The sequence below is a fragment of the Wyeomyia smithii genome, chromosome 3 (genome assembly GCF_029784165.1).
Source record: "Wyeomyia smithii strain HCP4-BCI-WySm-NY-G18 chromosome 3, ASM2978416v1, whole genome shotgun sequence".
Classification (NCBI taxonomy): domain Eukaryota; kingdom Metazoa; phylum Arthropoda; class Insecta; order Diptera; family Culicidae; genus Wyeomyia; species Wyeomyia smithii.
Window position 1 is genome coordinate 263,795,305 of NC_073696.1, and position 12,326 is coordinate 263,807,630.

Sequence of the window (12,326 nt, forward strand, 5' to 3'; positions counted from 1 at the left end):
TTAGTGAGAATAATCTGGATCAGTGGCGCAAGGAAAGAGTGGATCACAGATGAACCCGGCGGAAAATAGAGGAACGAAGAGAAGCAAAACTCGCGATAGGACGGGCAAAAACCCGAGGAGCAAAGAACGAAGCCGGTCAACGGTATTTGGCCCTGGAGAGGGAAGTTAAACGCTCTTGTAGGCGGAACAAACGAGCGCGGGTAGACTCTTGGCTGATGAAGAGGAGAGGCTGGCAGCTACCGACGATATCCGCCTCCTCTACAATATCTTGCGACGCCTGAGTGGAGCTGAAATGAATACAAGGATGCCTGGTGAAAGACCCCACTGACCAACTGAAAAGCTGGTTTGAGCACTTCGAACAACTTCTTCAATCTCGGCAGGTTCCGACAAGGGTGCTATCTATGTATTTTGGAAATTGGAATTAAATTTGACTGAACGTTGAAGGGAAAAATTCGTGTTCCTCTGGAATTTAAGGTTTGACACAATCGCAATAAAAATTAAACAAAAAAAAAAAAAAAAAACAAGAAACATGATCGTAAGATAACCCATCAGATCAATTTTACAAAACCAAAATGTTTAACTATGTTATGAAGTACTAACAATTTCTAAAAACGTAGCAAAAAAAAAAAAAATAAAAATAAGAGGTGTGCTAGCAATTATCTTTATGCAGTTTGAAACTGCCGATAACTAGTATTGTGTTAGAAATTAGTTGTTGCCGTCTTTTTTCAGCTGCGTCAATTTATACCTTATTTATACCTTTTCCTGTAAAAACAGGCTGAGGTGCCACTGAATACCACTCTTCACTGTGTTTGAAAAATTCAATTGCACCCCTTCAAGTTGAAACACACACCACAATTCAATGACAGCGTGCTTGACAATTATCCAGTCGCTCAGTACTTTGTCACTTGTCCGGTTTTTTTTGACGTAGGACTACGTCTAACCGCACTATATCGAGATACATTCTGCGGAAACTAAAACCAAGGTGTAACGTTGGAATGAAAGATTTCAAACGGTAATACTGATGTAACCACATAATGGATTACAATAATCAATATGTCGTTGGATTGATAAAATGATGGACAATTTTGTGATTCCTCAGTTATCATTATCATTTCATTGTTAAACAGTGAAAATTTCATAAAAATTTCAAGGTCGAATTTTCACGAACAATGTACCAATCACATGCGAGTACGCCTGGCACAGACTTCATGAGTAGACACCAACTGCCTGCTGTTATATAGCAGTGGCAAAAAGAAATTGACAGAATCTCCCCGTCCCAATAGGTCAACTAAAAAATAGGTCAACTAAAAAAAACTTTTTCGGAAAGTTCGTTACCACCTCCACTATCAGACAGTTTTACGTTCTGCTGTTAGAATGTTATTAAAACTGATGTCTTGAAGGAGAACATGCTGGCACAGGCAACAGTACTGCACCGAGCAATGTATGAATAGAGCGCTGGTCACTCATCGTCTATCAGTACAGTATAACTCGATATTTATTTGTATGCAGCCAAGCCAAGTGAAGACTACATTGCCGCTGTCGACGTACAGTGGGGCGTGTTGGGTTAACGCGCAGGTATCGTTTTGATCTGGAACAAAATCGAATTGCCGTTTGAATTGTCTTCTTCTTCTTCTTCTTGTTTCGTATAGTAGCAAATATCAGAATTCAATATGATTATTCGGGTGCCGCAAAATACGCTGCGCCAGGGACAACAAAATTATGTACGTGTCGGTGCAAGTAGATAGCAGGGTATATAAATTAGGTTCGTTGTACAGATAAAATGCGTCCATTTCAAATTTTCTGTGAATATATATTTTTGTTTATAAACCGTAATTCTTTCTCGTTATTTTTTCCACGAACTCTCTTTGCCGCTTGGTGATCGGAGAGTGAGCCATCTTTCACAAGACAAATAAATATTGTTTAATTTCTACTAAATCGTACTCAATTTAGGTCTGTATAGAAGCTTGCATTTTTGCGTATTGAAGAAAATTGACTGTATCAGAACGGCTGGTATTCATCAATATCGAAGAGAATATAAAACAAATAATCAAAATACAGACCCTATTCGATTTTGCCAAACACGACACGGCAGAATTTTTCTGTTGTCAAGATTGAACCATGCCAAAAATGAACGGTTCTCTTTTCATGCCTTTTTTCATAGATATTTCCACCAATGAACTAGTTTTAGTTCCAAGTCGTTTGAGGTGTCGCTTTATGAATTAAGGCTGACGACCTAGATACTTGATATTACTACCCGAGTAATTAGAGGCTTAGTACTGCTTAGATCATGATCATTATATTACCGGCACATGTTGCGGTCATATTCCAGGAACCGTTTTACCGATTCCGGTCATCCGCTTCGGCAACATAAAGTGCCAAAATACCCTTCTTCTGGAGGATGTTGAGCTTGAATTGGTTGAAATAATCAAGAAAACTAAGAAATGTGATATGACATAATCGCTCGTTTTTGGCACATGTGTGCCAAAATCGAACCGTGCCAAAATTTAAACGAGCTCAAATCAAACAGAGCCTCAAAGGGAAGTATAAAACTATCATAGTCCTACGTCAACTATGCGGTCGTGTCTTGGATACCACCCTCCTACTGTTTTTTCTCAAATTAATTTCCGGCTCGTTGTTTTTTTTTTTTTGCTGTTTCCCCTCTCTGACCACAATGATTCCTTTCCAAACTGGTCGATGCTCATAAAATGGTGAACAGTGTTATTCATAGTTTACTGAAACTCCAATTAATTCACTGTATACCGTTGAAAATGGAAGCGACGAACAGAAAAAAAAACTGCTACAGAAGCATTGAATTGAACCAACCGAAGCATAAATGACGCCAATAAATCCTTTTGCCGCCGGCACTAATTTATCGGAGAGCGATTTTTCCCGCAATTTCCTGGCGTTTTTTCCTCTCGGCTGCTGATTTGTTTCTATTTGATGTGCTCTTTTAGTTTGCTGGTTGGGCTTTTTTTTTGCCCTCGCTCTCTTCCTCTGTAGGCCGACCGATTCGCATCAAATGTGATCAAATGTTGTAATGGGAAGTCACAGTGGCGTGGCATTGCATGACGACAACGGTGGGCTTCGCAAGCCGAGCTGGGTTCGAATTTTCATGATCAATGTCTCTGTTTAAGCTGACTGGAATTTAAACGCTTGATCAGACGCCTTTTTTAACGTGTAACTATCGGATGAAACACGCTTGCCAGGGATGCAATGAGTTGGAATGTTTCAATATCGAAATAGTTTAGCGCTATCGGCTGAGTGGCTGGCCGCGGATTGCTTTCCGCGGAGTATCAGCAGGATGCCCGCTGGAACAAGTTTTTATTGGATTCGGTGGTGGCTCGTAGAACGCAATACACCGAAAAGGGTGGTACAAATCACTCCCCTCTAACTGTTAGCTGTTGAGTGGCATCAGTAAGATAGTTAAAAAAAATCTACTTCACCATTGAAACCGTTAGGAGATAATCCTGCAAGCACTGATGGGATCACGTTCTATCTATCGCTCTGAACATTAATACAGCCGAGAAGCAATGGCTTTTTGGTTCGCGCTTCGTAGGCGAAAAAAAAATGAGATCGAGAATCGGTCGAATGTAAGTGATTTCTCATCTGGTTTAGTGTTGGGGGTGGGAGCAGGCTATAACTTACCTCTCGTACGATGATGGTATGGTTGCCCCAGCCATCGGTGAACATGCCGAAAAAGTTGGAAACCGACTGGCCGGACAGATAGACTCCGGCCGCCAGGAAGAGCATGATTTTCAGCGGCGATATGTACAGATACATGTAGTAGCGCGATTCAGTCAGCTTCTCCCGGATGGTGGCCAACGACGCGAACGGTCCTGATAGAGAGGAAAAAAGCAATAACCGGTATCAGACATTTTGAGCCCTACTAACTGAGGCAGTATTTTTTTTGTGGCCACGCAGGGGTAGGCTAGGGTAATTTCGTTAATTGTTTTGAGAGTTTTTAATTATGAAATTTACAATTAGATTACCAGGGCCGGATTTAGACGGCGGGGGGCCCGGGGCAAATTTGTTTGTGAGGCCCTCTTTCCTTAAAACATTTAACAATACCTGTTCTGGAAGGTGACGAGCAAAAAAAAAAAAATAAAAAAAGTCGCCTCAGGACTAGGGGGCCCCTTGAATCGGGAGGCCCGGGGCATCTGCCCCCTTTGCCCCCCCTCAAATCCGGGCCTGCCGATTACAAAACACTGCCCTTGAGTTGAAGCAGAAATCTATGATGAAGGAACCAGGTTCAAGCCACGTGGTCATATGTTGATCTTTTGTTTCATTTAGTTTCCCTCGATCTTTACCTTTACCGTAGTTGTTTTTGATTTTTATTTATCTATTTATTAATTTCGGCAATCATGGTAGACTACATACAGTTTACTTACATATATGATAAAATTGTTAATTTTGTCTTCTGTTCAAAGTTTTTCTTATTGCTGCCCTGGACATAGTTACGTCAATGTGTACACAATATTGATTATATGTGTTCATCATTTGGTTCATAGGTCTATTAGTTGCAAACATTGTTCGTTGAGGAGCCACTTGAAACAAACTTCTGGTTCTAAGTATGCGTGAGGGTACATAAAAGTTTAAGTTTTCTAGTAGGTTTTCTGATTTGACACGATGAGAGATTATATCGTTGATTAAAGAGACCTTAGCGATTTCTCTTCGTTTTACAAGCGTTTCAATGTTAATTAGCATGCACCGTGATTCATATGATGGGAGGATCAGAGAGCTCCAACCTAGCTTCCTGAGTGCATACAACAAAAACTGTTTTTGAACTGATTTTATTCTTGCTACATGTGTGGGTAGATATAGGCTCCAAACTATACTACAATATTCGAGAACAGATCTTACATACGAAACATTAAGTGTTTTAATGGTATAGGGGTCTTCAAAATTGTAGCTGAACGTTTTGATGAATTCTAACATACTGAAAGCTTTATTGATCATTGTATTATAGTGTTCCACAAATGTTAGTTTTGAGTCAAGTATTACGCCTAGGTCTCTAAACTTGTAACTCCTTTGAATCAACTGGTTTCCTAAAGTGAAACTGAAATCATGATTGGTGTGTTTTTTCGAGTAGGATATAATGTTGCATTTTTTAATATTAAGATCCAGTAGGCTTTTGGTACACCAATTGAAGAAAACTTTGATTTCATCCTGAAAATGTTGCAGATCTACGCTGTTACGTATCTCTATGTACAATTTCATGTCGTCTGCATAGATGAGTACTTTGGCGCATTTCAATACAAGATTGACATCGTCGACAAACATAATAAATAATAAAGGACCCAAGTGGGAACCCTGTGGAACACCAGAAGTGACTTTAATTGCTGTCGAAGTTTTACCTATAAAACGAACAAACTGCGTTCTATTCGTCAGGTACGATTCGATCCATGTTAGCAGTGTCGCTCTTAATCCCATACGTTTAAGCTTAAAAAGCAACAGCCGAATATCAACTCTATCGAACGCCTTACTAAAGTCAGTGTATAAAGTTGCAATGAAGTTATTCCTGTCCATCGCCCCTAAAGAAAAATTCACAAATTCTAATAAGTTTGTAGAGGTAGATCTACCTTTGAAAAACCCGTGTTGGTTATTGGAAATACTATTTTTGACTTGACTGGACATTTTTTGATTTACGATTGCCCCAAACATCTTGGGGATCGACGAGATGATTGCAATTCCCCGATAGTTCTTGATATCTGACCGCTTACCAGACTTAAATATTGGGATCAAAAATGATTCTTTCCAGGCTAGCGGAAAAACGCCTGACTTAAGAGACAGGTTGAAAAGCCAAAAAAGGGGTTTAACAAATGACGTTGCAAATGTTTTAAGTAATGAATGCGGTATCTGATCGGGACCCGGTCCATTATTGGCATCAATGCCTTCAAGCGACATTAGGATTTCTTGAAAAGTTATATTGTCAACTGATACGTCATTTTCTTGTTCTTTTAGGTAGGAAAAATAGTTTATGTCTGGAGTATCCTCTGATGTTTTAAAATTGTTTTGAAAAAATCGCGCAAACTGGTTACAAATATCACCACTATTAGTTCCATCAAAGTCTTCAAACTGCATGCGGGATGGATAATTAAAAGTTTTCATTTTTGCGTTCGCGAAGCTAAAAAACGCTTTCGGATCGGATTTAATGTTGGCTTCTACTTTTGCATTAAAACTCTCATATGCTAAGGATATTTCTACGTCAAGTGCTCTGCAAATTTCTATGTAATTATTTAAGTTCTGAGAACTTTTGTCTTTCTTATAAGCTTTATGTGCCTTTTGTTTTCTTTTTTTGAGATTTCTAATTTCTCGTGTGTACCATACCGGATATTTATAGTTTGCCTGTATTTTTGTCTTTCTCATGGGCACGAGTTCATTGATAATTGAATAAAGGCTGTTACTAAATATGCCGACAGCTTTGTTTATGTCTTTTTCATTTTTCAGTAAATTTTGCCAGTTTACATCGTTTAGTCTCCTATCAAATTTTTGATAATTAAGGTTTTGAAAATTGTGAACAAGCTCATAGTCGGCATCGCCAGGGCGCTGTCTACGAGAGTCAGTGAACAGTGAATACTCGATGGCAGTATGACATGCTTCGTTTCTCCATTATGAATCTACAGCGGCATCAATACGAAAGTCTTCAGTGCAGTTGGTGAATAAAAGATCCAAATAGCAGTTAAGTTGGTTACGAACATGGTTGATTTGATAAAGTCCAAGTTCGCTGATTTTATCGAAAATAAAGTGTAGCGTATCATTTTCACCTAAGACAGGCTGCAGAAGATATTCGTTTCCGACATCCTGAGTAAAATCAATGGTGTTCTGATTAAAATCACCATAAATATGAATTTTAGTTTCAGGTTCTAAACAATCAATAATAAGTTGTGCTGTTTCGAAAAACTTTTCATACGAAGCTTTTTTTGCCATGTCGGGAGGAAAGTAAACGGAAACAAACAGATGTTTTTCATTTTCCATTAAAACTTTTACCCAAACGTCTTCAAATTCAGCGTGTTTATCAGTAGAAAGTAGCTCTGATGGTAAAGTAGCATTAACAGCAATAAGTACTCCACCACCAGATTCTTTTACTGTTAGTTTCAAATCGCGATCACTTCGAAAAACATTAAACCTACTACCAAAGACTTCTTCACTTTTGATATCTTCTGTCCAGTTTGTTTCAGTAGCAAGAATGACATCATAATGACAGCCATTTACTTTTTTGAAGATTTGCTGCATTTTGCTTGCACCTTTCATTCGATTAAAATTTTGACAATACACTACTGTTTCACTAACACTAATTACCTCTCCTTGCGAGGATGTCGTCAATTCTGTATTTATGTTGTCCTCCAAGGGGTCCGTCAGTTTCTGGCAAAACACGAATGCCTACATGTGCACGCAAACGAGAGGCTCCGGGGTAAGTGTGATGAAACGGAAGATGCCGACGTAGATGATAACTATGAAGCTGAAGTAGATGCTGTACTGCTCGTCGAATCGGAACGCTCTATCGCAGAAACCAGGTTTACTTGTGTAAGTTGACAATCTGCTGGATATGGATTCAGTACTTCACCACGTTGGAACCTAATACCATGCTGTGTTTGTACAGGAGGCTTTGAAAATGTTGTTTTCGCAGCTGCTAGTAGCTCTTTATCCGGGAGAGAATTGTTTACAGGTTTATGGTTGGTCTGATTGATCCTCGTACTGTCGCAATTTTGGTAACTACATGAAGGTACGTTGTGGTTTATGTTGCTGTTGTCAATATTTTTGGTGTTGTTGTAGTTGTAATAGCAGTGTGTGGGTAGATCATTCCGGTTGTTGTTACTTGTGCGGTTTTAACTCCGCCTGTTACGATTCTCTTGGTTCAGTTTAGCCTTTGCGAATAGACTTGAATTATTGAGAACTGTAGCAGAGGGTCCAAAGCCCCTGTAAGGGAGGATGGTTGCAACAGCTCTTAACCATGGCTGTTGCGTAAAATCCAATGGTTAAAACCCCTAAGCTAAGGTGTTATGCGACCCGTGCCGATGGATGACGTGGTGGGGGGGGGGGGGTTAAGAAATACCCAGCCTCTAACGGAGCCTGTGGAGTACCAGGGCACCCTTCACAGTAATTAGCCCTTACTGCATCACGCGGGTCACTGATGCAGCGGACTCTTCTTTACCCAGCGACTCGTGGGAATTTTATAAACGACAAAACTTCACAAAATTCGGCCACCGGCAGCCTTTCTTTGCCGGAACCCATGGACTCATCGGAGCGTAGTCCAATAAAAACAAACGCACCGGGCAGAACGGAGGAGATGGAGCATGAGGATGATTTCAACCCCGACAGCGAATCGCTGGACGGAGGACCCTATGCTTCATCCTTAATCCTACTTTCTCCACAAGGGAATGACGAAAGTCAAATGGACTTAGTTCCCGGTCCACAGACAAGGCCCGATGACGAAGGGAAACCCGAATCATCGGCACCCCTTGTCAAGCGACTTTTAAATGCGCAAAGGCGGCGACTGAGCAAAAATCTTCGCTCCGGTCTCTCGTACGAAGAAGCCAGGAAGCTGGCCCTCCTTCCAACAGAGCAGCCTGCTCAATCGAACCAAGTTGCCGTCAAGCGACAGCGGTCGGACGACTTGGTGTCCTCAAACACCAGTACTAAGTGTCCACAGCCTAAAAAACTGCGGAACGGCACTGGTTTGGGGTCATCGGGTTCGAAGCCGCTCCCGAAGGCCACATATAGGGACATGGTGGGAGCTATAAGCCTTGTGGTGGCTTCCTGCAACTTGCCTGTGCCGACAACGACACAGTGCAATGGTTGGAAAGGGAGGTACCTTCTCTCGTACCATGGAAGGGAGCACAACTTCGTGTATACCACATGAAGGATCTGCCGAAGGCCAGACGGTATGTCGGTTACTTCGCGGACAGTGCGAACTCTCCGGACGAAAAGATTCTTCGTTCACTCCAGAATCGGAACGACCATCTCTCTACCAGAATGTGGCGAGTCTGTAACCGCAAATTGGTAAAGACCTTGGTCGAACTAGTTCTGGATATTGACAAAGAATCGGCCAAACTCGTTGAGAGTAGAAATAATGAACTGCACTACTGTTTCGGCAAAGCACGCATCCGAAAGGTAAGCGGAAGGCCGAACGTCACAGGCAGGAAAGACTCCGTCGCAATGTCAGGGAAGGTACGCGTGGGTAATTCCTCCGGGAGTACTCTGCCACCACCCAGGCAAAGCGATCCTGCGAATGGGCTGAAGGTTCGCGTGGGAAACTCCTCCGGGAGTGCCCCACAACCACCCAAACGCAACCTTGCGATTGGGAAGGTACGCGCAGGATGCTCCCCCGTGAGTGCCCTGTCACCACCCAAACAACGCAACCCCGCGGCTGCTCGGACGGTTCCGCCGTAGACTCGCAAGAGTGTGAAGCATCAACCACCGAAAAGTCGCACCCCCCGGAGTCAAAAACCGCCACAGTGTGCGCGACGACCTTCTGTTGCCAATAGACTGCTGCAACCGAAGCCGAACAGTGAGGAAGAGCAACTTCCATCAACCAGCCAGACCGCTGTTGGCAGCCGTCAGCCAATACCAGGATCATCTTCCGATCCGGACAAAGACGGCAACTTCACTGCAAAGTGAGCAGCCTTCGCTGCTTGCAAGCGAATCTCCATCACGCAAAAGGCGCCTCGGGTGTTCTTTGCAGGAGATTCGCCAAAGAGCAGCTAGCGGCTGCTTTCATCCAGGAGCCGTGGATCAACGAATCCAAAGTTCTCGGACTTAACGCTCCTAACGGTAGGTTATTCTACTGTGACATGCAGTCCAAACCAAGGACTGCAATTCTGCTAAATAGAGAACTAAATTTTTTACCTATTACAGAATTTATCCAACGCGACGTTGTTGCCGTCACGGTTGAAGTACCGACAACCAGAGGAAAGCAGGAAATGATTGTCGCGTCGGCCTACTTCCCGGGCGACCAAGGTGATATACCGCCACCCGAAGTTGCTGCGCTCGTGCGGTACTGCAAGGCCATCAACAAGCCGTTTCTGATCGGCCGCGATGCCAACGCTCACCACACGATCTGGGGCAGCTCGGACACCAACACCAGGGGTGAGTACCTACTTGAATACCTTACTTCTAACGATGTCAATGTATGTAATGTAGGGAATAACCCCACGTTTATCAACGCTATCAGACAGGAGGTCCTTGATCTCACTCTGTGTAGCGCCTCTATTTCTGAAAGGATTAAAAATTGGCATGTCTCCGATGAAACTAGTTTGTCGGACCACAGACACATCGTTTTTAATATAGAGGCTAACCATCTGAAAAGAGAGCTGTTCAGAAATCCTAAGAATACAGATTGGGAATCCTTTAAGGGACACCTGATCGATTCACGAACTTTTAGTTACAGCAACATTCGAAATTCAGTTGACCTGAATTCGGCAGCAAATGATCTACAAAACAGAATCATGGATGCTTTCGACGCTAACTGTCCGCTAACACAGCGGTCAGTATGCCGTGACGTACCCTGGTGGAATGATCAACTTAGTGACCTTCGTCGGGAAACTAGGCGGTTGTTCAACAGGGCGAAAGTCACGTCTAACTGGGACGACTACAGGGCGTCCCTCACAAAGTACAACGCCGAGCTACGCAAGGCTAAACGGGAATCCAGAGTTAGTTTCTGTGAAAGAATCCAAACTCTGCCGGAAGCTACGCGGCTCCAAAAGGCGGTGTCCAAAGACCATACTAACGGTTTAGGACAGGTGAGGAAAGAGGATGGATGCCTCACTGTCACTACCAAGGAAACGCTGGAGGTTCTTATAAACACCCACTTTCCTGGATCGACAGAGACCGAAGAACTGAATAGTGATGGGTCGCGGCAGGACAATTCGAGACATATGGCGTCTCGGGAGTCCATCCTGCTGGCCCGTCGACTGTTCACGGAAGCTTCAATAGGTTGGGCTCTAAGCTCATTCGACCCTATGAAGTCTCCTGGTCCAGACGGCATACTACCCATCTTTCTACAAAAATCGGCCGCAGTTATCATGTCCGAACTCATCAACCTCTTCAGAGCCAGCTTTATCCTGGGCCATATTCCGGATAACTGGCTGAAGGTGAAGGTAGTGTTTATCCCCAAAGTTGGAAGAAAGGACAAAACCCTACCTAAAACTTTCAGACCCATAAGTCTGACTTCATCGCTTCTCAAGTTGATGGAGAAAATAATGGATAAATATATCCGTGACGAGTTTCTTAAAGACTCCCCGCTGAACAGGAACCAACATGCCTATCAAAGCGGCAAGTCAACAGAAACTGCTCTTCACAGCTTAGTGACGTTGATTGAAAAGTCCCTAAGTTATCAGGAGACGGCGCTATGTGCCTTTCTTGATATTGAAGGGGCCTTCGATAACACGTCCTTTGCATCAATCGATACGGCTCTTTCTAATAAGGGAATCGACCAAACTTCAAGGAACTGGATACACGCAATGCTCTCTAGCAGAGTGATCACAGCAATCTTGGGAGATTCGTCTGTAACAATGTCAGTGGTCAAGGGGTGCCCGCAAGGAGGAGTTCTCTCGCCCTTGTTATGGTCACTAGTTGTCGACGCACTTCTCAACAAGCTTTCACAGCTTGGTTACGAGGTCATTGGATTCGCCGATGACATCGTTCTCATCGTCAGAGGTAGAGATGACGCAACTCTGTCGAGCCGAATGCAAACGGCTCTGAATACCATCATGTCATGGTGTTTACAGGAGGGTCTAAACATAAATCCCTTAAAAACACTCCTAATTCCATTCGGCAGACGAAGGACGATCTCCATCACTCCTCCAATACTGAATGGAGTTAGACTGGGCTTCAGCAATGAAGTCAAATATTTCGGAATTATTTTGGACAAGAAACTGAACTGGTCTGCACAACTGGATCATGCCAGCGATCTGGGCCTGCAGAACTCCGTTCGGTAAGACCTGGGGACTAAGACCAGACTTGGCACTCTGGTCTTACAAGACCATTGCCCGACCAAGAATCACCTATGCTGCCCTAGTGTGGTGGCCTAAGGTGAACGAAGTGACTGCGCAAGCAAAACTCAAAAAAGTTCAAAGACTTGCATGTCTTCCGGTTACCAGCGCTATGCGAACAACTCCAACTGCAGCCATGGAAGCTATGCTTTGCCTACTACCTCTACATCTTCATGTGAAAAAGGAAGCAGAGCTTGGCGCTCTAAGGTTGCAAAAGAGGAAAACCATACTTGAAGGGGACCAAATCGGCCACCTTCGCATACTTAGGGAGTTCAAACTAACTCCGCTATTAACCACAGTCTCCGACTGGATGGACGTTAGGACCAACATGGATAT

General features: G+C 43.2%; 1 protein-coding gene across 1 annotated transcript in view; it reads right to left on the minus strand.

Moving 5' to 3' along the window:
- Positions 1 to 12,326, minus strand: part of LOC129731085 (chitin synthase chs-2-like) — a 54,161-nt gene that overhangs the window by 25,731 nt on the left and 16,104 nt on the right. The window contains exon 4 of the mRNA XM_055690835.1: positions 3,646 to 3,836. Within this exon, the coding sequence (XP_055546810.1) occupies positions 3,646 to 3,836 (191 nt within the window). The remainder of the gene's footprint in view (positions 1 to 3,645; positions 3,837 to 12,326) is intronic.